This window comes from Vipera ursinii, assembly GCF_947247035.1.
Source record: "Vipera ursinii genome assembly, chromosome: 7".
In the NCBI taxonomy this organism is placed as follows: domain Eukaryota; kingdom Metazoa; phylum Chordata; class Lepidosauria; order Squamata; family Viperidae; genus Vipera; species Vipera ursinii.
The window spans coordinates 61,874,061-61,900,343 of NC_139521.1; the positions used below are offsets into that span (position 1 = coordinate 61,874,061).

Here is a 26,283-nt window from a genome sequence, read left to right on the forward strand (position 1 = left end):
AACCATCCACTTACTATCCATAATACTAAAAAACTGAATAAGGCAGACCAGTTGCAACATATACAGATTGTTATCTTTTCTCAAACACCCAGCTTATTTCCTGTTCAGCTTATTTATATATAAAGGCCAGTTTATAACACTGCATTGAAATAACTTTTATCTTTCTTTTCGTGAAAAGTCAGAGTTTGTGTTGAATAGGCTTACCAATCACAAGATTATTTTTTCCAAAAATGACATTTCTTGTATTCATTATTTCATTAATTCCTATCAAGTTTATAACATTTGTGGTAAGATAAGTGCCTTCTAAAGAAAATTAAATGGTTCTTACACTGCAGGAAAAAACAATAATGATTCAATAAACATGTTTCAGCTCTGAACTGCTTTACATACATTATGATAAATGTACACAATGTATTGCTGTAACTAATATATCAGAAGAAATACGTTTAAATGTATTTGGTACATTTTTTTTAAAAAAAGAATCCAAACTATGAATAGAGATGTGCATAAAAAAGTTTTTTAAAACATTTCAATCTTATAGAAGTGAATAATTACTAACTTGAAGTTTTAGATCAGAGGCAAGTTTGGCACTATGATTAAGTTCAATTGCACACCAAGCAATTTATCCTAACTCCCTCCCCCAAAATTGATGTACAATGACCTCTGCTCACTAGTTTATCTTAATACAACCAACCAGAGCTATGAGAAATTAGAAGTGTTTTAATAACATATCACCAATAATTACAAAAATATGTTATATGGACTCTGGATTTTGTCTGGGCACAACAAATTTGTCCCATTAGTTTTAACAGATCTATAACAGGATCCAAAGATCTGTATGTTTTTACATGAAAAACACCACATTAATAGGCTAAAGGGCTTAGATGAACTCCAGTGTTTGTTGAGTGCTATTTCACACTTTTTTTCAAGATATGCTTTTAAAGAATGCACTTAGGAAATCTGTGATAGGTAACTAATGACACAAAAATCATCAAGTGTGCGTGCACCCAGAAACGTTATTGTGCAACAAAATCCAAAGGTTGATATCTCAACAGCTCTACATAGTTAACAGCCTTCTGTTACAAGAAAAGAAATTGCTTTAAGAAGAGAAAGCAAAATAGCAAAGTATTTCGAAATACAAGTATCTTTTTGGCTATACTTCAGAAGATTTTTTTTCCCAACACACAAACAAAAAGGTTGAATCCTGATGGTTATCTGAAAATTAACAAAAGTTGTGGGTTAACTTGCAGGAGCAAAAATGATTGCCGTAGCTTTATCTGAGGCAAAGAAATCTGGCTCCTTAAGATTGAGAAGAAAGACACCTTCATCTCTCACCATCTTCTCCATTTAACTGCTTCTGTCCTTTACCCCTGAGAAAGTGAACTCTGTGAATAAGCAGAAGCTTAACCTTATTATGCCTCCCTGAGAAAGTGAAATTCTATCACCTTAATTAATTTATTTAATTTGTTTTGTTATGGTCATGCATATCCACTGCCTTCCCCCCACCCCCCCAAGAAAGATGTCATGATTTGATTTTAGCCAGATGGAAGAGACACAACAGAAGAAGAGGCACAATGGAAGAAGCTAAATGAAAAATGCACAAACTTGGATTTGCAGAACACACAAAGCCATAAACTATAGCATAAATAAATAGTTGAAACCAAACAAGGAGTTTGGGGTGTAATGCGACACCAGAATCCACTGAAACTTATTGAAAAAGTAAATTGCTCAAGAGCTTCTGGACACTTTTAATGCATTAAAAATATGACAGACTTGCAGACATATTTGTCATATAAGTAGCAAGGAAAATAAGAGAAAACAGTTACCTAAAATGAGGAATAAAATATATTAAATAAGTCTGGTACTATGTTCACAAAGTAAGCAAGCATCAGATTAGTTAATATTAATACTGCTAATACTAAAATATAATACTAATAAACACTACTACTACTACTACTACTACTACTAGTACTAATAATAATAATAATAATAATAATAATAATAATAATAATAATAATAATAAATAATAATAATAATAATAATAATAATAATGCCAAATCTGGTCTGAACATCTGCTTGTGTAATGATCAATAATAATAACAATAATAAAATAAAATAAAATACTAAAACTGCCAATACTAAGCAAATACCACTCAGCAATTTTGCATCAATATAGGAGCTAAATCAGAAAACCAGAAAAAGATTGTTTTCCTTCACGCACTGTATTTTACAACAGGATCAAAATGTGAACTGCTTTTTTTCTTTAGTCATTCTTCCTCTTCCAAAGTACAAAAATGCAAACTGCCACTTTTTCTTTCTCAGATTCAGCTGACAGTTTCACAAAATTCCCAAAAAAGGCAATGTTTTCTAGTTAGATACCAGTCTGCCACTTAAAAGAGGCTTGGGAACAGATGCATACCAGAGGAGAGAAAAGTAACACACCAAGGTCATTCAGGATATCTGCACCACATTGACAAATCTGGAAATAATTACCGCAATCCCACCTTATATCATGTACTTTTTTCTTTAGCACAGATGAGAGACCATCATCAAATAATCAATACTGGGTTAAGTGAAAGGGCAGTGCAGAATGTTTCAACTTGCTCACCTTAATGCAAAACCTAGAAATGGCTTCTCACAGAAACAACATACAATTTAAGGGGATGCTATCATATGGCAGGAAGTAACATGCAACTGATTGTTGTACCTTGCAATTTCTGAAACAGTCACTGGTTTCACCCCCATATTAAGCCCTGGCTTATTTAAAGCTATTTTACATGATTTATGTAATAAATCATATCCATCAATTACCTGACACACCATATGGCATTATAGCATGATTGATGATCTCATAAAGGAAAAACTCCACCACAAATGAGAAGAACTGGTGGAGGGAACATATTTTGTAACAAATTACTTTCTTAATCAGAGCAGAAGGACTCATGGAACAAATATCCAACTCCCAATGGATCTGTATTTTTAAAGCCAAAATTGCCTTGCTCACCAAAATAGCATCATTAGCCCAAAGAATCAAGATAAAATACTCAAGCGATAATCTCACTTGGTCTACTAAAAACATAGAATACCTTTGGGGGGGGATTAAAATACCTTACTTGCAAATGAGGCATCTTTTTTCTTACAGTAACAGGACATAAAGTAGCTACGTTACAGTACTTTTATACTGCAACTCCATTCAACAAGTTGCGGAAATGTTATAGCTAGGATATGTAGAAATAACAATCTTTAACATTATTCCATTCCTTATTCAAAAGAATGTGTAATAATGTGTAACAATGTATACTGGGTAATTTGATTAAAAAAAACCATACTATACAACTTCAATGCATCTTGTTATTTCAGATCAAAAATTATGGAATATTCTTGGGGGGGAAATCTTTACACAAAATAAGAAAAAAAAGATTATCTTCTACTTCTGTTGGCCTCTTTTTCTGAAAATGTTTGAGTTTACTTTTCCCTTTTTCATAAGCTTTATTTATTATGGAAACATTGATAAAAAGTGATTTTTTAAAAAAAAATTGAAGTTATTTTAATTTTTACTACTTTTTGTAATTTGCAATAATACCTTGCCTTTTGCTAGTTATAAGCCATTGTTGCAACTAAAGTATAAAACAAAATTACAATTTTATTTGGCCACCATATGCTTGGCTGTAGCAATTCACAGAAGACTGTTTAAAAGCTTACTACTTTTCTAAGGCAAAAGATTTCCTGATCACTACTTATATGATTTGTTAATGAGTTTTGGGTATATTACAGAAGTGCTGTCAAATAGTTGATAGAAAATGGGAAAGGTTAATTCCCTTAAGTCCCATCTGCAACTGAGAGAGAACAAAGAAGCTACACAAGCCAAGAAAGCATATGTTTAAAAGATATTTGGGTTGCCTGAGAGTGTTTGCTTTAGCACTTAACCATAACATACATGGAAGGTTATGTAATAGACATCCTGGGCTCTCGCAGACCTGAAATTCACATTCAGGGAACATATGGAGTAGCCTCTCTATAACAGTGCCATGGGCTGGGATTGCAATTCCCAGAATTTCCAAATGGAATGGTCATTAGGAATTCTGGGAAATGTAACTATGTCTTAAAAGCCTGCGATGGAGAAAGGCTCTTCTGTAACATGATAGCCCAAAGAGAAACTTTTATCTTTAGAAGACACAGGTACTGAAGACTGAAACATCTTTGAAAACAATTTTTTTAACAAGATAGAAGAAACCTATGAGTACCACCAAGTATTTAGCTGAGAAATTCACTGTGAAATTGTCTTCATGGTTACCAATCAGTAAAGTTATCATTATTTATTAGTTGATTTTTCTTGCGATCTAAACCCAGGATCTGCAAAGCTGGCAAGTTTAAGACTTGTGGACTTTAACCATGCTGGGCTGGGGAATTCTGGGAGTTGAAGTCCATAAATCTTACAAGCCTTAAAGTTGCCAACTTTGGAGACCCCTGATCTAAGCAAACATTTTTCCCTCTTCCTTTCTCATGTAAGGCCTTTCCTTCATTTTGGTTTATTGTCTCCTTACTTACAAAGGGTACTAATAAGCTACTAAAGTTTCTTTAGTCATCCAAATACACTGAAACAACCCAGCATCATCATAAAGTCCTCATACAGCCCTTAAAGAGGGCCCTCATATTGAGTTAGAGCAGGGGTGTCACATCATGCAGAGGCGCACCCACCTCAGCTCCGGCAATGCAAAAAAGTCAAGATACGTCGCAAAACGTCCTATGATGCAGCGAGTTTGACACCCGTGTCTTAGAGCAGACATGTCAAACACAAGGCCCGGGGCCCGGATCCGGCCCGCGAAGTGGTTTCATGTGGCCCGCAAAGCCATCCTGGAAACAGTGAGGGAACGGCCCCCACTGCCTTGGCCCTGGCCCAGAGACCCTCCTTCTGCCAGAGACCCTCAGATCTGTCCCACTCCTGCCCAGGCCCCCATAGTCACCCTTGATGCGAACGATGTACAGCTGGCCACGCCCACCCAGTAGGCCATACGCACTCTAGCCACGCCCACCCAGTAGGCCACGCCCACCCTGGCCATACCCACCCGGCCCCCTGAGGGCAACCGTAATGCTGATGCGGCCCTCAATGAAATTGAGTTTGACACCCCTGTCTTAGAGGGAAATGCAAGTGACATGCTTATTTTAATACTAATTTATTTCTTAAATAATAGAAAGATTCATAGCAGTTTTCAGTTATTTTAGATTCCATTTCAATGGCAGGATTCACAGACTGCATTCAAACCATGATTTAAGAAATGGTAGGTGGCTGGGGTTTTGGTGCACCTTAAGCCATTATGATTTAAACTCTCTCTTGAATGAATTAGAATCACATGCATATATCTATTCATATAAAAATGTTTTGACATCAGCATTTACATAACATACAGATCTACTGCTACTATAGATACAAGAATACCAAGAACAGTAACCATGCAACTAAAAGAATTGAGGAAATAACAAACATGCTTCCCTGAGTTACTGCCATGGCAGGCAAGCAGCTAAGTAAACCTCAGCTCCTAATCCAGCACAATGTCAGAAACTCAGTCTTAGCTAACGGCAGCAAACAGGGTTAATGTAACTTCAATATGAATTGTCCTGACTGAAGTCGTAGCATGTCTTTACTGAAGTGTGAAGGAAACATTTATGTGAACTGGAGACGTAAAATGTAAAAGAAAAACATTCTTCCTCCCACTTTTATTTTAATCTATTGCATGAAAAGGTCAAGAAAGACACAATAGGTATGCCAAAATATTTACAGAGCACACAAAGAAGAATCTACTGTTAAAAAATGCAGGAGCCAGTCAGCATGGGTGGCGCCCCATTTTTATTAAGCAACTTACTAGATTCAATAAATTAATGCAGACCAGCCTTTAGAACAAAGTTTTTTCAGACACCAAAACACAGTGCACAATTTGCAAGTTATTGCAGACATGCATTTAAGGGCTAAGCTGACAGTGGTCTGCCGTAATAAATTCCCAAGGTTCATAAGCCAACTATGAAAAACATTTCGTTTGGTCAAGGAAATACCAGTATTCTTCCTATTTTAAGCTTTTATCATGCATTTCCTTTTATGGATAGTGGAATCTCTCTTTTTTTCTACTAAAAGAAGTTAGAAACTCATATATGCCCTGGCTGTCCACCAAGAGAAACAAACAAACTTTTCAGCACCACATCGGCTCTCACAATGAATGCCCTTAAAGATAACCATCAGCAAATGAATAATGAGGAGGAAAAAAAAGGATGACTAAAAATAGCCGCTTCAAATGGTGGGGACACTGACTGAACCAGCCAGTCCATGAGGGTGAAAGGAAAAGGAAGAAAACCAATGTCTCACTCTTCTTAGCTTTCCTTAAACACAATGAATTCAAATGGATTTCTTTTGAACTTTTTTGCAGCTAGCTTTCTGATAAGCCACTTGAAGACGTTCTTATCTGGGAATAAGAATTGGAAGCGGACCCAAAGAAAGGTGGTTTCTTATTTTGCGCTCATGATGCATCAAAAAGAGAGCACATTGAATTTCACTGTTCTTATCTCCAACTGCATACAGTTTGAAGTGTGTGTGCGTGTACTTTTTCTACAGCCCTTCTATCAAAAGACTGCATACAGATCCAACCCAGAGCTTCAGAAAGCTGACCTAAAAGCAAAATAATGGTATCCAGGCATGGAGCTCTTGCCAACAGTATGGAAGAAACGGTTTTTTAGCATCCAAGTCTATCCTACAGCATTCCTGATGGTTTCCCCTCCCAGCAGTTACCATTTACACAGTCCTGCTTAGCCTTGCCAAGGTTGGTTTTGAAGTCACCTGCTGCGACTAAGGAAAAATACATCAGCTATACATTATTCTTTTCAAAACAATGAAGTGTGAGAAAATAAGAAAACTGTTGTCCATTAAAATGTGTCAGAATGAACATAGCCAGTGGTGGGATTCAAATATGTGAACAACCGGTTCTCTGTGTGGATGCCGCTTCCCGAAGTCCATTCTGGGCCTGGGCAACAGAAAATTAGCTACTGGTTCTGCCGAAGTGGTGCGAACCGACTGAATCCCACCACTGAACATAGCTGACACATTAAGCAAAAACCAGGAGCCTTCTCATGTTATATTAATAATGGTTCTTTTTTTAAAAAATAAATAAATAAATCTTCCACTCATTTCCAAGAAGAATCCTACTGGGATATAATTATTACTAAGTCATTTTAAAATGTCAATAAAATAAAATAAAACAAGTGGCAATTATTTTACAAAGCTAACTCTTCTTTAATGTCCAGCTCTTTCCAAAGGACTTACCGGTAATCTAGTTAAATATCTTTTAACACATCTATCTTTATATCCCAAATATATTTTAAAAATCTGAGATTTGGGGCTGTCACCCAGTTGGCTTTCATGACTAAGGTGGAACTTGAATTCAGACTCCTGCTTTCTACCCTAGGGCCTTAACCATTACCCAAACTGGTCTATCTTGGAGCTAGTGGCTCAGTATCCTGGAAAATGAAGGCCACCATACCTGAAAAGTGTAAGGAAGGTTGGTTAAAAAGACTTGATAGACTGTGGCCATCTCGTCAGGTTTAAAATGACAATGTATTCTAAACTATGCTTTGTCTCTATTTTAGTTGCATCATACTGCAGTTATATTACATCCAATCATCTTTTCTTCTGCGCTCACCTTGTGAGTATGCTTTTACAAAGCTTTACTACTAAATGCAGCAATCTTGCCTATTCTAAGCCTTATTTGATCAGTCTTCCAGATGTACATCTGACTTTTTCATCCAATAAACCCATCTCTTCCTTGTACCATAAAGCACATAAAGAAACATACGAAATTTGCTGTGACAGGAGTGGAGGTAAAAATTTCATAATACTTCTATGGGTTTTCATGAATGTCCAATTAACATACATCAAACCCACTTGATCAACCGTTCGTGGAAATCCCAAGTACAAAAGTTACGATCACGCTTTCAGTTTCAAACAAGTCACTACTACATTTTACTAAAGGTGCTAAACCAATTGATAGATTTTAGTCATCGTCAACTGGTTTTAGCAGTTTACTTAAGATGGCAGATGCTTTTACTGTTGTTTTTAAACATAATTCTGCTTGAACCAGTGTTTTGATGCTAACTCCAGACAAAGGCCATAAAAATAACTAGTAGTCACACATCAGAATGAACTGCATGCATGAGTCCTCCAAACTTCAGAAGGTCACAACAGACAGTGGGAGAACATAAACAGCCCTGTTTCTTTGTTCTTGCAGTTCTTTATCAACATTTAATTACTAACACTTCTGACTGTATTAGGAAGGGAAAGCACTATGCTGAACACTGTGTTCTGATGTACCTGAAGCACAATCTAGTTCCCTTCTATTATCAAAGAAACAATAGGTTGGCATACCAGAATGAAGTACATTATTTTCAGACTTTTAAAAAGTGCCCATGAACTAAATGTTAATCTAGAGTGGTGAGAGGGACATACTGATTACATATTTAGGATATAGTTTGGTGAGATTCCAAACTCAGTCAAGCCTGCAGTCCTGGGATTTCCTGGTGATTGATGTAAAACCACTTTCTGGTCCTATTTAGCTTTTTAGCTACCCCACCCCACCCCCCAGATCAGCCAGCTAGAATGTACCCTTTTGATCGTCCAAACTTTGAAAATCTGTAGGTAGGCTCTGAGGACAGTGTTTTGAAACATAAACCGCAGTCCAACTGTTCTTAAAACTGTTGTGAATGCAATTGTGAATGCATTTCAATAAATTTGTTCAAGCTGCTTAACTATATTTCCTTAAATAAAACAACAAACTTATAAGTTATTTCTTTTACTGATAACAAGAGGTCAATATAGCATCTTCCATTATTAATCAACTAGGTAACATCATTGGTGCAAGTGAGGATGGTGTTTGCTCCCTATTTATATATAGTTAACGTGTACATTAACGATAGCTAGCTAGAAGGAGAAATAGATGGTAGATGGTAGATAGGTAGGTAGATAGATGATAGATGATATAGATACATGATGATAGATATACAGACAAACAGATAGACAGATATAGGAACAGAGGAATAGATAGATAGAGATAGAGATAAAAAGATAGAGATATATATATAGTAAACGTTTAGTGAATCAAGCATTAATCAATAAACTATTTTGGACAAAAAGAACAAACTATTAAAATATAATTCTAAATATGTTCAGAAATGAATTCCAAACTTTACATTTGGTACTAACACAATATACTTCATCTGTTTTCCAGATCTATTCACGACACAGGCAAAAAACATGAACTACCCAACTTTTCATATTCAGCATATCCACCAGATAGTTATGGGTACTTATTGATAACAGAACAGTGCCAGTGATATGTATGATTTTTGCAACTGCTTAAAACTTTTGTGTTCTAGATTCCCTTCTTGGTGATCTAACAACTTTCTCATGAGATACAGCATGTTCTGAACTGCAGTTTTTTTTTTGTAAACTTCTGAAAAAAGCTGTAACACAATTGTGAATGCATTTCAATAGATTTGTTCAATCTGTTGCTAGTTATCTATATTTCCTTAAATAAAACAATGAGCTCATAAATTTCTTCTTTAACTAATAAGAAGAGGACAATATAGCATCTTCTATTCTAAAGAAAGTATTTACAAAGCACACAAAACCAGGCAATCTAGGACAAATTTAAATATCTTACTGAAGTTTCTTTGAAAGTACTGACTCACTGAAAAACCATTTTTAATCTGTGACATTTTCTTTTTGCATTTCTTTCATATTTCCTTTGTCCCGCGATAGCCACCTGCTTGCTCTCATAAGGTCAGGATGCTTTCCTCTGCGGCTGGACTATCATCACACACAATAAGGGCCCTTTTATGGACATAGTAACTTAAGCTTCCTTTTTATTGAAAGCATCAGGCTTTGCAAAAAGTAATGCAGTAGCTTGAAATAGCAACAGGAAACGCTTTCTGGCTAAAGGCGGCACAGAGCTGCCCTTTCCCAAGCAATAGCCACATTTCTTTGTCCCAAGCAATGTAGGATTTTCTCTAGTTAGTGACCAGCCCAGCCCAAATTAGGTCACAGTTTTCTTCCCTCAGCAGTCATTCTCCACCCATCTCCTTGATTGATATATGATATTCAGCGAAAGCAGTCTTTCCCCAAAACATATGTATTCATAAAGAAGCTCAGGGCTGAAATGAGGGGTGTCCTTGGTGCTCTCTGAGCTTGGCTGTTTTCTTGCAAACATTTCATTACCCAAACTAGGTAGCTTCATCAGAAATTTAGCTAACAATGTCTGTGTCTGGATGTATAGATTCCACTAAATCATGGTGTGTTATGGAATTAATTATAGGATTTTATAGAATTAATCACACTAGTTGTCACTAGGCGACAGACCTGTTTACCATTAATAGTTCAAACCAAAACTAGGCAAATCAAACAGATCTTAAACCCAGAATATGAGCCAAGGCTCTCAATGAAGGTCAACAGGAGATGAGCATGCTACTGAAATAAAATATTAAATAAGAAAAATTAGTTTAGTGCCCACTCCTGGCATATCCAGTAGGTCACTACTTCTATTTAAGTGCAGCTAAATTCCAAAACTGCATACCTCATAGGAGGTATCATAGCAACCAACAAAAATATTGGTATTAAAATACTTATTTGCAAATGTTTTACAGATAGTCAACTTACAACAGTTCATTCAGTGACCATTCAAAGTTACAACGGCACTAACAAAAATGACTTAGCACCATTTTTCAACTTATGTCATTACAGCAACCCCCCCTGCCTGGTCATGTGATCAACACTCGTACGCTTGGCAACTGACTCATATTTATGACAGTTGAAATGTCCTAGGATCATGTAATCACCTTTAGGGACCTTCTGACGAGCAAAGTCAATGGGGAAACTGGATTCTCTTAACAACTGTGTTACTAACTTAACATCTGCAGTGAGTCACTTAACAACTATCTCGCTTAGCAACAGAAGTGTGGGGATCCATTGTAGTTGTAAGTCGAGGAATACCTGTATTGACAATATTTCAGGTGATGCTTAAAAGGCTTTTTAAACATGCTTACCCGAGAGATAGTGAGAGGCATGTTGAAGTCCTTCCCACCTTGGAGCCTGAATCCCCAAGGAGCTGGACCCACCAGTGAAACACTGTAGTTATTCATGATCTTCTGCAGTAATTCTCAGGGGAACAATCTGTAAGAGACATTTGAAGATTCTGAATGCTAAAGATACAACCCAAATGCCCATCATAAGCAGCTCAGATGCTAATGTTCTGACTGGGTTCATGCACTGCACTAACCACAGTGGCTAACCCACCTTATGTCTTAGTACAAGGCATAGTAAAGGTAAAGGTAAAGGTAAAGGTTCCTCCGCACATGTGTGCTGGTCGTTTCCAACTCTAGGGGCCGGTGCTCATCTCCGTTTCAAAGCCGAAGAGCCAGCGCTTGTCCGAGGACATCTCTGTGGTCATGTGGCCGGCCAAAGGCGCACGGAACGCTGTTACCTTCCCACCGGAGTGGTCCCTATTTTTCTACTTGCATTTTTACGTGCTTTCGAACTGCTAGGTTGGCAGAAGCTGGGACAAGTAACAGGCGCTCACTCTGCTACGCGGCACTCAGGATTCGACCCGCCAAACTGCCAACCTTCTGATTGACAAGCTCAGCGTCCTAACCCACTGAGCCACCACGTCCCTACAAGGCATATAATCTAGGTAAATCACAAGCTTCCCTCAAAATGTATAATGGACAACCATGCAATCAGCTTTCATATACTTTCTTCCAGGAATCTTGAACGGGGAGAAAAAGGGGGATGTGTTTTAATTATTTGCTGAATGTGCCATAATGACTGGATTCACACATCACGGCTAGCCTGAACTAAAGAAAGCACAATTGTCGACTTAGCAGAAAGTATAACTCAAGCCAGGCTATTTTCTTTCTTCTAAGGAAGGATATCTCTCTTTTCCTGTCTATTCTGGAATATACAAACAATTCGGATGCAGAATGACTGATCCTTCGCTTTCCATGATCTTTGAAAGGAAAAATTGGCATTTTCAACCTTGCCCTGATTTTTGAGAGCAACTTCCTTTTTTTACAGTCTCCATGCAAGCAACACGGTAGCCAGTGAAATCTTGAGTAATATCTTAAGTCAGAATTAGTGCTTCTCAGCTTTCAACTCATATGAAGTCTCTGAAGTTCCTTTTGCAGGTTATGAATTGCCCCTCCCCCATACAAACATAAATGTGCTAATGTAGCATTACTTGTATTATTATAGTGCCATTAAACAGCAGAAAATTGGGGATATAAAACACCTTCAAACACGTTTGCATCTCAGAATTTAAAAATGCCCAGCCCTAATTATTACCATCCACTTTTTTATTTTTCATTTTTCTTCTTCTTGAACAAAGTTGTTCTGAAAATAGATTTCAGGAATAAAATGCAGAATAAATTTAAGACAAGCTTAGCTGGAATCTCTAAATATCCACAACTTAAATTTAACAATATCCACAACTCTATCTCTATGAAAGGTATTTCATTCTCTTATAAAGTGGAAATGCTTCATGTGGATGCATTATAAAAATGCCTCATGTTTGCCCAAAATAGGATGGGCTGAAAATCCAGCAGACAAAATTTTCTAGATATCATTTGTTCTCTGCAACTCTGATGTCACTCAGGATGAGAACTCCAACAATTCAAGTTAGCTTCCAATGTGGCATGGAAGTCTATCCTTAATAACGTTAAGGCATAGTTTATTATTATTATAGCTTAACTCATGGAAGAGACTGGACAGCCACTTGTCTGAAATGATATAGGGTCTCCTGTTTTTGCACAGGGGGCTGGACTAGAAGACCTCCAAGGTCCCTTCCAGCTCTATTCCGATTATTTAGCCATGGCTTGAGGACTGTGTCAGGACTGTGGCCTAAACTATTTTGTTCATTGAACAATGAACCTGATAGGAAAGTGTTAACTCCACCTCTGCCTGCTAGAAGGCAGGGCTTAAGACTTCTTCCTCCTCTATGAGGAAATCTGCTCTTTTCATATGCAAATATTGACTTCAACAGAGTGTAATTTGGCCTTTTCTTTACTGAAACTCAGTCTAAACACATCACAATTACAGATGGCAAGTGTCATTGTAATCTGTTCTCTAGTTGTGTGTATCTCCTTTCAATCCATTCTCTATGGAAAGCAGAATTAAGGTTGAGGGGAGAGGTCTGTTTTGCAAAGTAGAAAAGCTCTACTCTCTTATCAGGAAGAGGTATAGTTCACTCTTTCCCATTGGTTCATCTTTTGGTGATGGAGAATGACTGTGTTTTTTCCTTGCATTAAGCCACAAACCATGATCTATGATCAAAACACACTATAACTTAGCTGAAGGCTCTCAGCGCAGACTAAAGAAGCAGCAGTATGTCAAATAAACTTTTTAGTCTTTCCAGCCTAACAGAATGTTGGAAATAAATTAAAAGAGGTTGGTTTCTATCTGTCTAGCTATCACAGAATAACTGTCCAAAAACCGAAGTGCCTAAATTTAGTATAGAGGGAAGTGCCAGCAAAAGAAAGCTGGAGTTCAAAAATAGGCCAAATAACATTACAGGAGCTGTGAAGGAACCTCGCAGTGCATAACTAGCAGAGCAGGCGTTGAATAGCCCCTCCAAATGTTGCTAACAGTTCCATTCTAAAGCGCACTCATCCATACTAACACACTGGTAGTTTCCTTTCTATAGTTATGACCCACCTTGGACCATATGCAGCCTGCCTTCCAAATGTGCCTATGCAGAGGCAACCTGTTATTTCATGACAACAACAAAAATTCGGAGCTTTTATAGCCATTGTTGGCAAAAAGGTTGGAAGTAATTTCAGAGAAGGTTGGTTTGCGTGTTTTTTTCCTACCTTGTTTTTTCTTTCCAACTTAACATAATGGTAAAAATAAATTATGGAAAGGGGTTCGTGATTCTGTCTATACATTGGCAGGATAATTGTTCAAAAGAGAATAAAATAAGACCATATCTGTGGTGAGGAAAGAAGCCAGCAAAAGACTTAAGTTCAAAAATGGACCAGATTTGACTAGGCACTGGAAGAAGAAAAAAAAAATCCAAATTCTCCATGCATCTCTGACACCCCCATTCTAAGACCCTTTGTGGTCATGTGACCACCACAGTAGAACTATTATGAAGGGGCTGGAAAGATTTCTACAAGTAATGCTCTTTGCTTTCGATCTCATGTTTCATTTTATAAATACAAGTGGTCCTCGACTTACAATCAGTCATTGAGGGACCAAAGTTATAAGCTACCTGAAGAAGGAACTTATGACCCAGATCCAAAATTCTGACAGCCAGGTCCGCCCCAGAGTCACATGACCAGATTTCAAGTTCTTGCAACATGGCCGCATTTACGGCAGTTTGCACCAGTGTGAGGTGGCGCAGTGGTTACTGCAGGCTACTTCTGCTGATTGCTGGCTGCCAACAGTTTGAGTCTCACTGGTTCTAGGTTCTAGGCTGAGGCCTTCCATCCTTCCGAGGTCAGTAAAATGAGGAGCCAGATTGTTGAGGGCAATATGCTGGCTCTGTAAACCGCTTAGAGAGGGCTGTAAGTCAGGCTGTAAGTCAGGGGGCTGTAAGTCAGGGGTCTTCAAACTTGGCCCTTTTATGACCTGTGGACTTCAACTCCTAGAATTCCTCAGCCAGTGTGCCTGGCTGAGGAATTCTGGGAGTTGAAGTCCACAAGTCATAAAAGGGAAAGGTTTGAAGACCCGTGGTCTAAGTGCTATTGCTATCCTGCAAGCATGATATTTTACAATGATTTTACCAAAAACTGACACTTACTTCCCCACCATAGTGAACAATGGGTGTACTTAATAACCATGGTGTTTGTATTTACAACCATGAGGTTCACTTAACAACCACTGAAAAAAAAACATAAAATCAGGTCAGTCATGTGACTGAGCCATTTACAATTATCACAACTTACGACCATAATGAGTAGGCTCTATTACAGTTATAATTCAAGGATTACCTGTATTGCTACTCTAAGTCATATATAATGTAACATTATATATTCAATTGTATTAAGTTTATCAAATGAATATACTATATATGAACAAAGAGATACTTTCTTAAATGAAATTTTTATCTTTTAAAAAATATATTTATCTTTATGGATTTAATAACAGCTACCAACAGTGGAATAAGGATAAGCAATAATAAAATTTGTTAAGTTTTTCAATTAATTAAAGCCTGCAAAGAAGTATTTGGCCTACCTCTTGCAATACAGCGCAGCAACTGACGCATGTCACTTACATCAGAGGTTCCCAACCTTTTGGGCACCAGGGACCAGTTACACGGAGAAAGGTTTTTCCACAGACTGGAGGGGGCGTGATTTTGTGTGCTACCTGCATCCTGTGGATTGGGCTTTCCTTGTTTGTGCGGACCGGTTGGTGGCATGCCATGGACCGGTACTGGTCCACGGACCAAGGGTTGGAGACCCCTGACTTACATAAGACAGTGACATTAAGCAAGTGAAATATTTTTTTACAAGCAGTCAAGCTACAATTTTTAGAATGGAAAGGTCTGGTTTTTCTCCTGGCCCAGATCTCAAATAAGTTACAATGCTATATTGTATATGTGTCTCTTACATATCTTTGCATATTTTATAACACTAAAAATAAAACCAGAGCAGAGTTATTGGTTGTAAAGTTATTTAATACCTAAGATGGAAGGTCAGTTAAGTAGTGTGGGTGAACCATAGTTTTTTTGAAGTATAGTAGTTGGCAAATCAACAAAACCGGAAACCCTGTTTAGGACTGATCAGAATGTCAATTTAACATCCGATTTTATTGTTAAATTTGTGTGCCACCCAACGCGTAACAACTCTGCACAATCTTTTAGTATGATACATTTCTAAAGGTATTTTATCACCAAGAGAAATATACTTGGACAAATTTTTTTTTAAAAAAAATACAGTCTTGGGGAACAATGATTTGAACTAGCAACATTCTAGTGGCTGTTTGATATTTGATGCCTCAGCCATAGAATCAAGAGAGAGCATGTTTACACATCTGCTGAGTGGTACCTTTTCCAGTCCTAGTCTGTTGAACAAGCAACCATTTGCTACACAGTATTTGCAAATGTTAAGCCATAACCAATTGACCATCCAATAATTAGGATCATAACACTGGGTGAACCTGACAAATAGCTAGGAATGCAGGCAGAACTTCAGAGGGATAGCAAGGCCTTTCAATCAATTCTTGGCCACAGTCTTTCAGAAGCCTGTCTGTTCCCTCTGAATGAATTAATGGATTGAAACACTGTCTTATTAATTAAGGCTAACTGATTTTGGAATAACATGCGGAAATCACTAGGATGTATAGCACAAACACACTAGCATACACCTATTATAAACAGTCTATCTCAGTGCAAAAGTTACTTGGCATTAATGAAAAACTTTTAAAAGTTTCTTGGAAAATGGAATATTTTTCTTCTAGCCTTAGATATCATTTGATGATTTTTAGCATGCAAGTCTGGGAGGGGTGGGGGAACAGAGAGACTGGAAATAATCAAATATTAAATATCACTAATGGTTCTTAAATCCATAATCCTGTCTATTCCAGGACATCGTGATAGCTTCCAAATGCTTATTCTCATTCCATTCACAAGCACATACTTAATATAGCACCTGAAAGTATTACTGAAAAACACTCATCAGAAATTTATAAAAAAAGCAAAACTGTTCGAATGGCTTGCCTATCGATCCTTTTTATGAAATCTACATTTTCTTCATGACAAGACGACCAATGGGAGAAATTGGTAGCTTCAACATGTGCAACTATGCACACATAGCATATTCAAAAGTTGCATTTATCTGCAGAAATCCCAGAGCTCCGTTAAATCTTGGTAAACAGAAATCTCAAGAAATTTTTACTAATTGGTGCCAGGCATTGAAGGCCAACATATCACTAGCTACAAAGTTGGTGGATGGAATGGATCTAGATTTATTTGGCCGCTGAGGAAAAAGTCATGAGCACAAAAAGCAAATAAAGCAAATTTCTCACACCTCGGCTTTACTTCATCGCCCTACTGGGGGGGGGGGACAACTGACCCAGTTGATTTTATTTCCACTGTCTTTTAGCATGCCCGGAGTTACTGATTTACTAACAGGCAGTCGGGCCACTTATAAGGAAAGTCCTGTTGATGAAATGAGTTGGGGGGCTGGAGAGGAAGACAAGGAGAGAGAGAGTGAAAGAGATCCGGGGGGGGGGGGGGGGGGGAAAGAAAAAAGAAAAGCAGAGGTACCGCAACCTGAGCAAACTAATCTCGGGGTACCAAGCAACATATTAACTCGTTGCGCTTCTCAACTCTTTTAAGATTAAAAGAAAGAGGAGGGGGCGGGAATCGAAGAAGCGATACCTTACAAGCAGCATTTAAAACAGCGTTTCCCAACCTTAGGAACTTGAAGATGCGTGGACTTCAACTCCCAGAATTCCCCAGCCAGCTATGCTGGCTGGGGAATTCTGGGAGTTGAAGTCCACGCATCTTCAAGTTCCTAAGGTAGGGAAACACTGATTTAAAAGGCACTGTCTGTTAAAAAGCCACGCCACGGGAGGGGCCAGCTCAAAGAGGGAAACGTTTCGCCACGGAACTCCGAAGGGACTCCAGCGGGTCTCTCTCTTAGCTCTGTCCGGTGCTGCCCAGGGCGCTGGGGTCGTCAGGAGCCGCTCCCACCCCGTCACCCGGCCTCCCTTCCCGTCCCCGAACGCGGTTTCAACTTTTAGCCCGCGCCTCGGGAGAGCACCAACGCCTCCACCCATTCTGCAAGGTGCCTCGCGCGGAAGCGCCTCGCCTCCCTCGTCCCCATTGCCGACGCGCCGCTGCCGCCGCTGCTCCTCCCAGGCGGGCAAAAGCCGCCCTCGCCCCGTCCGCACGCCCTTTATTTCCCGCCACCACCTCACCAGGAAAGCTTTCCCTCCAGCCTCGGGCGGCTTCCCCTCCCTCCGTCCCTTCTCCGCCAAGCCCGTCCGCCACTCACTCACTCGCTTCCAAGGCGGAGGAGGCTGGAGAGGCGCGCAAGGACCGCGAGCGCTCCGACCGACCGGCGTGTGCGCCAAAGAGGGCAAACTCCAAGCCGGAGTCCTCTGGCCCCGAGCTCTTGTTTGCACTTCCGCCCCTTTCTTGGCTCCTCCCCACTCCGGCTCCGGAGGGCCGGCGAGCTTGGCTCCAGCTGAGAGCGAGAGGAGGGAGGCGGGGACGGCGGGCTACCTTCCGGCCCTGGCGTGCGCCTCGCTCTCCGGGGAGCCTCTTGGCAGTGGCGTAGCGTGGGGGGTGTAGGGAGGGCCGGCCGCACCGGGCGCAACATCTGGGGTGGGCGCATTAGATGCATTTTACTTTAATTACATCAGTATTTTCATAACAAACAATACATGTGCTTAGGGCAGCGTTTCCCAACCTTAGGAACTTGAAGATGCGTGGATTTCAACTCCCAGAATTCCCCAGTCAGCTATGCTGGCTGGGGAATTCTGGGAGTTGAAGTCCACGCATCTTCAAGTTCCTAAGGTTGGGAAACGCTGGCTTAGGGGGTCAGGGTTTCTTTAACTAATCTAGTGGAAGAGACTCGAGTGCTAAAATCCATGGGTTAGGAGGCGCAAATTACTTGCCTTGCCCCGGGTGATGACAACCCACGCTACGCCACTGCCTCTTGGGTGCCCGCGGCTTCGCCTCGGATCCCAATGGAGCCCAAAGACCAGAGCTGCAGGACGGAGAAATAAAGGCACCATTTCATGGGAAGGGTCTGAAAACCCTCGCCCAAATTCCCGTGCGTTACCCGCGTTTGAAAACAGGCTGAAGTTTCCAACTTGGTGCGTTGAGCAGAGTCTGACAACTCCAGCGGCCTCTTCAAATCGATTGCGAATTTATTTTATTCCGAGTCTGCATGAAAGCATGCTTGATCGAGCGAAAGATAGCTAGGTAGATAGCGTGTTCGCGCGCACACGTGCAACAGGGGACCTGCGTGTCGTCGTTATTCGGGACTATTGCCATCTTTGCTGCCATCTAGTGGTCGTCGGGATTTTCTCAGGGGCAGCGTTTCTTTTGTTGCGGTTACCGCAGTAGACAACTTTTATTAAGCTTTTTTTTCCCCTTGTAGATATTGCATTATCAGACGAACAAGTTTGAAACCAACTTGAGAGAACACAAACCAATAATAGGACCCTAAGCCAGGGTTTTCCAACCTTGGCAATGTTTAGCCGGCTGGACTTCATCTCCCAGAATTCCCCAGCCAGCATGGCTGGCTGGGGAATTCTGGGAGTTGAAGTCCAGTTGTCTTAACATTGCCAAGGTTGGGAAACTCTGCCCTAAGCTATATGCATTCTTCACTATTTGCTTATTACATTTAATATGAAGACTCTGGGCAGTCTATAGTAAAAATACAAGCCAAAACAACAAAATAAAGTCCAGTGGAAAAAATTGAACTACATCTCTATGATCAATCAGTTTGGAAGCCACCATCTCCTTTAAAGGAAGCAGATTTATGCAATTCCCAGTTGAAGTAGTATTTTTATCTCACCTTTTTCTTTACTTTATAAGTAACTTTATAAGTAACTCAAGGCAGCAGACCTATTTTTACTTCCTCCTCCGATTTCCTCCACAACAACCCTGTGAGGTGGGTTGACCTGAGAGAGAGAGTGACTGGCCCAAGGTCACCCAGCCGGCTTTCATGGCTAAGGCAGGACTAGAACTTACCATTTCCTGGTTTGTAGGCCAGCATTTGTTATTATCTTCATATAATAAATTTGGGAGGTCAATAACTGGATCTGAAACTTCATGAAGGGGATGATAAATGTCTATGGAGATTCTCAGTCATCCAGATAATGGTTGTCCCACCGGTGCTTTTTCAACATGTAACTGGACTTTATTATTTTTCTCTAAAGGCATTTCGCTTCTCATCCAAGAAGCTTCTTCAGCTCTTGGGGATGATTTTGCAAAGTATGAGACAATGTTTTAGATTATAACTACCTGCATCGCCAAAATTGGGAGTGAGTTCACTCATTGAGTAAATTATGATTTGGGTTAAATGTCATTTGATGAATAAGTCACAAGGTTTACATATTGTGTTGAGCTATAAACTATGCTTTACCAATAACAGATCTTACTAAATCCAACCAGGTTACAGCTTTACATGATACAGGAGCTCAAAGTAGACTTTCTGCTTACAATTTCAATTTACAATTGATCATCAAAGATGAAGAATGAACAAGAATCTGGATCCAGCAGGGCAGGACCAATCATCACTGCAAATCAGTTAAGGTAAAAATTGTCCATACTCCCTGTTTAATGCAACCTTCTATAGATGCAAGCCTGGTCCTGAATCTGCTGACAGAAGTTTTGTTTGAACCAGGTTATATTGCCAGCCTTAAAAATAACTTCCTAACATGCTTGGTCACGTCTGCCTTGCTTAACCACCCACCATGACGTACAAATTCATCATCTCCTGGCCTGAATGAAATTAATTCACTTGTCTGTAGCACAAAAAAGCCTTATTCTCTCTGCTTCCAAGGACATTAGCCTCTCGCCACACAGGAATGAGCAGGAGCTACCTCGGCCTCCCTTTGTAATGAGATCTTTGCCTTCTTCTTTTATGATGTCCATTTAGTCCTCCCAGTTATGTCCTTGAAGATCAAACCAGAGTTCACAGAAAACGCCTGTCTGAACATGCCTGACGTATAGTTGATTCATAGAGTACAGTGAAAAATCTGCTTAATTAAAGTTGTCAACTCTGTGCTGCAATTTGGACAGCCACTAATAAAGAGTCAGGGAACCTACTTCTTTGTTGCCATCTAGAGTTTTGCAGTTCTGATAACCCTAACTTGGTGATCAACAGAACCTACAATTTTGTTTTGTCTTAATTTATTACTATTTTATTTATTTTATTTTTATTACATTTATATCCCGCCCTTCTCCGAAGACTCAGGGCGGATTACAAGCTTAGCAATAGCCTTCATTCTATGTATATGCCTGCTTGTTAGGGCTTTCACACACACACCCCAAGCGGCATTATTACAAAGTCAGCTTAATTGCCCCCAACAATCTGGGTCCTCATTTTACCTACCTCGGAAGGATGGAAGGCTGAGTCAACCTTGAGCCTGGTGGGATGCGAACCTGCACTAATTGCAGGCAGCTGGTGTTACTTAAGGAGGCACTAGCCCACTGCTCCACCAAGGCTCTTTTAACTATGAGTGCTCATTTATTTTTTCCTATCTACATGATATTCCAGTTGATCTTCCAGTTGCAGCCCTATTAGTGTTATGATTATTTTACCCTTTGTATACAAAATATCTGTGAAGGCCAGATATAATAGTGTTGTTCACACAGTAAACTAAACTGTAATGTGGTTTGCTTGCTGAGTTGGTTGTGTGAACTCAGCCTAAGCATTTATTCATGGCTAACTGTATTCCATTATGGTTTAATTATTGGACTACAGATAGACCAGTCGTGGCTTATTGCCATGGATGCTTACCATGTTTTTCGCTTTCCCAATATATTTATGTTTGTGTAGTGTTATACACATCTACATAACAATAGCTCAGAGCAAAACCTTATATTGTTCTGTTCTGAATTCAAAAGAAAATGGAAAAAAGAGAATAAAAACTGCACTTTGCGTATCCACTGAGAAAAATCTCAAGCTAGCATCATTATTCACAGGCTGTGTGAAGTCAATCCACACAATTTTTGTTTGTTTGCTTAGCAAATTTATGTAGCTGCCCATCTCACAAAAAGTTACTTTGGGTGGCCGCCATGCACCCAAAATACTTTTAAGTGGACTTATTGTGTTTTGTGCACCATATTCATGACAGTCAGGGAAATAGGTTAAAATAAATCTAGCATTTGTGAATTTTGAACCCACAGCTAGATGATTATTCCCAGCATGGATTTATGTGCAGCAAGAAAGAAATAGCATTATTTTGCCATCAGACTTTCCAAAACTGAAGCCAAATGACTTTTTAATTGCTTCACCTTGACAACAAGGATGGGTGTACACAATCTTCTGCTTCACTTCTAAAGGGCAAGACTAGTCATCACAATTCAGGAGTGATTGTTTGTTATATCCTGTTGCTGCATACCATGACACAGTCAATAAATATTTAAATACAGTATTGATCTCTACATACAATAATATAATACACTCATATAGTCAGATACCTGTTAGGTTTGGTGCTATGCAAAAAGAGAGAGAGAAACACTCATCTAACTACTATTTTCCCCTAGGAGAAAAGAAAATATTAGCATGCTATAACATGGCAGCTAATGAATCTAATAATTTATAGTGATATAAATTAATGGTATAATCTTCTATCTTGCCAGCTCAGCCACAATAAATGCCTTACAGAGACAGAAAATGCATTTTGGTTGAGATCTGGCAGTAGTTAAAGGTTATAGGTTAATAGTATTGATAATCATTTTGTATGTAATGAAATTTGTAATTTTGTATGTATGTATGTTTGTATATAATGTAAAGTTTCCTTTGATTCAGGCTTAGCTCTTGATAATGTCATGAATGTGTCCATATAGTTTTCTTTGCAATTATGTGAAAAAGGTTTGCTATTGTCTTATTCTGATTTTTTTACTTAATGGTATTATCTAGACCAGGGGTCCCCAATCCCCGGTCCATGGACCAGTATCGGGCTGCAGCATGCCAGCAACTGGTCTGCACAAGCAAGCAAAGCCCCATCCACAAGATGCAGGCAACACACAAAACCACACACTCTCAGGTCCACGGAAGAACCTCTCTCCACGAAACCGGTCCCTGGTGTCCAAAAGGTTAGGGACCTCTGATCTAGACAACAGTGATCTTCCATACAAGTACTAACTTAGATTGTCAAGATTAGCCATAGCTGACTAAAATCTTTAATCCCCTTTTAAAACTGCCTATCTGAATGTACCCTTTGAATCATTGCAGTGATGATTCAAAGGGTACATTAAACTAGTAATTAGTAGGTTGTTTAACAATATTTTTTCCTATTTCCTATTGTACTGTATTATGATATTTTTTGCCACCACTCTATAAGAGTGCTACATGACACTCTTATAGATAGGGATAGGCAACCTTAGCTCTTTTATGACTCGTGGACTTCAGCTCCCAGAATTCCTGAGCCAGCCATGCTGAGGAGAAAGGGAGAGGTTTCCATGCTGAGCCATGCTGGCTTAGGAATTCTGGGAGTTGAAGTTCATGAGTCATAAAAGAGCCAAGTTGTCTACCCCTGTACTAGACCAAAACAACAAATCATGTTAAACTTAATTCCAAAAAAGATTAAGGCATCTTCTGCATAGGTTTGGTCTCTGAAGCAGTGTTTCTCAACCTTGGCAATTTGAAGACATGTTGACTTCAGTTCCCAGAGTATCCTAGCCAGTAATGCTGAGAAACACTTTAGAGTTATCAGCAGCATTTTTTTCCCATCTCTCAATGGTCCTTTGGTCTCCTTACCTTCTCCCTTGAACTGGCCAGAGCTGTTTCCAAATTGGTCAATAGTGGAGAGCTAAACAAGGAAGTTTGCGGCCCCCTACTCCATTCTCATCAGGTTTGCCTTTGTTGCAAGAGGAAAATAAAAAAATCAAACCAAGAGTTTGTTCTGTGGGAGCTCACAAAAGTCATCACTCAGAACAGCAAGAAAGCAATGGGGGAACGGTGGGAGGGCATCACAGAAATTCAAAATGAGAAAGACAATCCCAGGGGGTGAGAAGTGGAAAGATTTTCAGAGTCACAAGCTGGTGGGGAAGAGCGGAGGCAAGTAGAAATGGCAACGGTGCTTATGATGTGGCTGAATTAAAGCATAAAGGAAGTCTCTGCTCAAAAACAAAAAGTTCAGCACTAAAACAGTATGTCTATCTCTGGTATATATCAGACTCATAAAGCAGGGAAACTTGACACAGAAATTTCAAGACTGACCACTGACATTCACTGCTAGGAATCGATGAACTGAAAAGGAATCAAATGGAATGGATACTACACAGCAGAGAACCGCTGTACCTTTGGCTGTAGACAAGAAAATCAAATAAGAAATGAGTTAGCCATCATCATTATCAAAAGATTGCATACAGTCAGTGTTCAGATAGAGTCTATCCAAGTGACAGGATTAGGCTCTATCTGAAATGAAAGCCTTCCAAAAGATGCTTTTCCATATTACCGAGATCTAAGTCTATGTTCCATACACATACTGTAGAAGAAAAATCTGAAATTAAATAGTTCCACCCCAATTTGCAATTCTGGACAAAAATTATAATCATCTCTTTGGGGAAGGCAGATTTTAGGACAGGTTGTTCTCTTCTGATCTTAGGACATTATCTTCAGATACTGATCTCTCAGTAACTTCATTGATCAAAATGAGCAGTTGGCTGTTGATCATTTGGTCTCATTTCTCATGATCTCCATGCCTATCCTTCATATGGTAGAACTGGACTGGACTGGAATGTCTTCCTGTTCATTCTGGTATTATGTTTGTAAATGAACAGATCATTCTAGCAAAACATTGCCATTAATTTGATTCTTAACTATCTAGTAAACAATAACTCTGAACATACTCAAAGATAGTTGTTTGCTTCAACACAGTAATGATCTTAGATTTGGTCAAATTCTTATTACCTTCCACATTTTTTTTACGATAATCTATTCCAATGAAGCAGGGGTGTCAAACTCAATTTCATTGAGGGCCGCATCAGCATTGCGGTTGCCCTCAAGGGGCCGGGTGGGTATGGCCAGGGTGGGCGTGGCCTACTGGGTGGGTGTGGCTAGAGTGCGTATGGCCTACTGGGTGGGCATGGCCAGCTCTACATCGTTCACATCAAGAGTGCCTATGGGGGCCTGGGCTGGAAGATCTGAGGGTCTCTGGCAGAAGGAGGGTCTCTGGGCCAGGGCCAAGGCAGTGGGGGCCGTTCCCTCACTGTTTCCAGGATCGCTTCGCGGGCCACATGAAACCATTTTGCCGGCCGGATCCGGCCCCCAGGCCTTGTGTTTGACATGTCTGCAATAAAGAATTCAGAACTGTAATTCATGATATTGTGCATTTCAGTATCAAAGACAGGCAGCTCTAAATATTGCTGTAGCTACTTGACTATTGCATTTGTTTCACATAATAGTTCGATAAATGCTAAAATATTTATCATTCCAACTTCAACTACATATGAAAACTAACGAAACTAAAATCTGGTTTCAGAATAGACAACAGCACACTACACTATAAATGTCTGCTGGACAATGAAAAATGCAAGGCAGTTCCCAAAAGACATTTTGGATTTAAATTAAGTTCTTGGACTGCATAGACTGCAACAAATTGTCGATACTTCTTAAAGTGCACCTCTGCATATTAAAATATTTCTATGCTGATCAGAAAGCAAACAAAATGGCTAATTTATTAGTTCATAATTGTGAAAAGAATGCATAAACGTTGTATGTAATTTCCCAATCTATTTAATTTATATGCAGAATATATCATGAGAAATGGTGGAACAGAAAAAATAGAAGCTTGAATTAAAATTGCTGAGAGAAACAACAACCACAACAATATGCTGATCATATTACTTCGATGGCTGCAAGTAATGAAAATGTTGAAGATTTAAAAAAAAGGATTATGTCTACTATGAATACCAACATATTGAAAATCTGTGAAAGAAGTAATAGGCTGTATCTTCTTACATTTAACCCTTCACAGGGATAGAAGTTTTTCATCAGGTCATGAAAAAAAGTAGCCAGACAACTAAATAACATGTTTCCATAGAATCAAAATCATATGGCAAGAGAAGACATGTTCATTTCAAAGAATCACTGCCACAAAGCAATGTGTCATCCTGACTCATTAGAATGGTTAGAGTTCAAACTGTTCAGTCTAAACCTTGCACAGGTACCTTGTGAAAGATGTTTATGAAATATATCATTGGGTTACTAATTAGTACAGATGTGTTTCTGTTTATTGCATTTCATTTAGCCACTTAGGATCAATAATGGCACAGGGGCTAGAAGGCAGTATTGCAGAGTAACTCAGCCCACTGCCAGGAGTTTGATCCTTACCTGCTCAAGGTTAACTCAGCCTTCCATCCTTCCGAGGTTGGTAAAATGAGAGTCCAGATTGATTAGAGAGGGCTGTAAAGCATCACGAAACAGTATATGTCTAAGTGCTATTGCAATATTGCAAAAACATTTAAGGTGTTCGGGAGAAGGGCGGTATATAAATCAAATAATAATAATAATAATAAATAATAAAAAGGTTAATTGTTGTTGGCTTTACCTGTTAACTGATTTTTT

The 26,283-nt window shown here is 39.3% G+C and overlaps 1 protein-coding gene across 4 annotated transcripts in view; it reads right to left on the reverse strand.

Annotated features, from left to right (window-relative positions):
• Positions 1 to 18,162, reverse strand: part of PDLIM5 (PDZ and LIM domain 5) — a 140,415-nt gene extending 122,253 nt beyond the window's left edge. For 2 of the 4 annotated variants that reach the window (XM_083367836.1, XM_083367833.1), the window contains exons 1-2: positions 18,033 to 18,162; positions 11,077 to 11,203 (exon numbers count right to left, since the gene is read on the reverse strand). In XM_083367836.1, coding sequence (XP_083223962.1) covers positions 11,077 to 11,172 — 96 coding nt within the window. In that variant the 5' untranslated portion in view covers positions 11,173 to 11,203; positions 18,033 to 18,162. Of the gene's footprint in view, positions 1 to 11,076; positions 11,204 to 17,947; positions 17,999 to 18,028 lie in introns of those variants that run through there. The other 2 variants (XM_083367834.1, XM_083367835.1) reach the window with 2 other exon arrangements.
• Between the last annotated feature and the right edge of the window lie 8,121 nt (positions 18,163 to 26,283).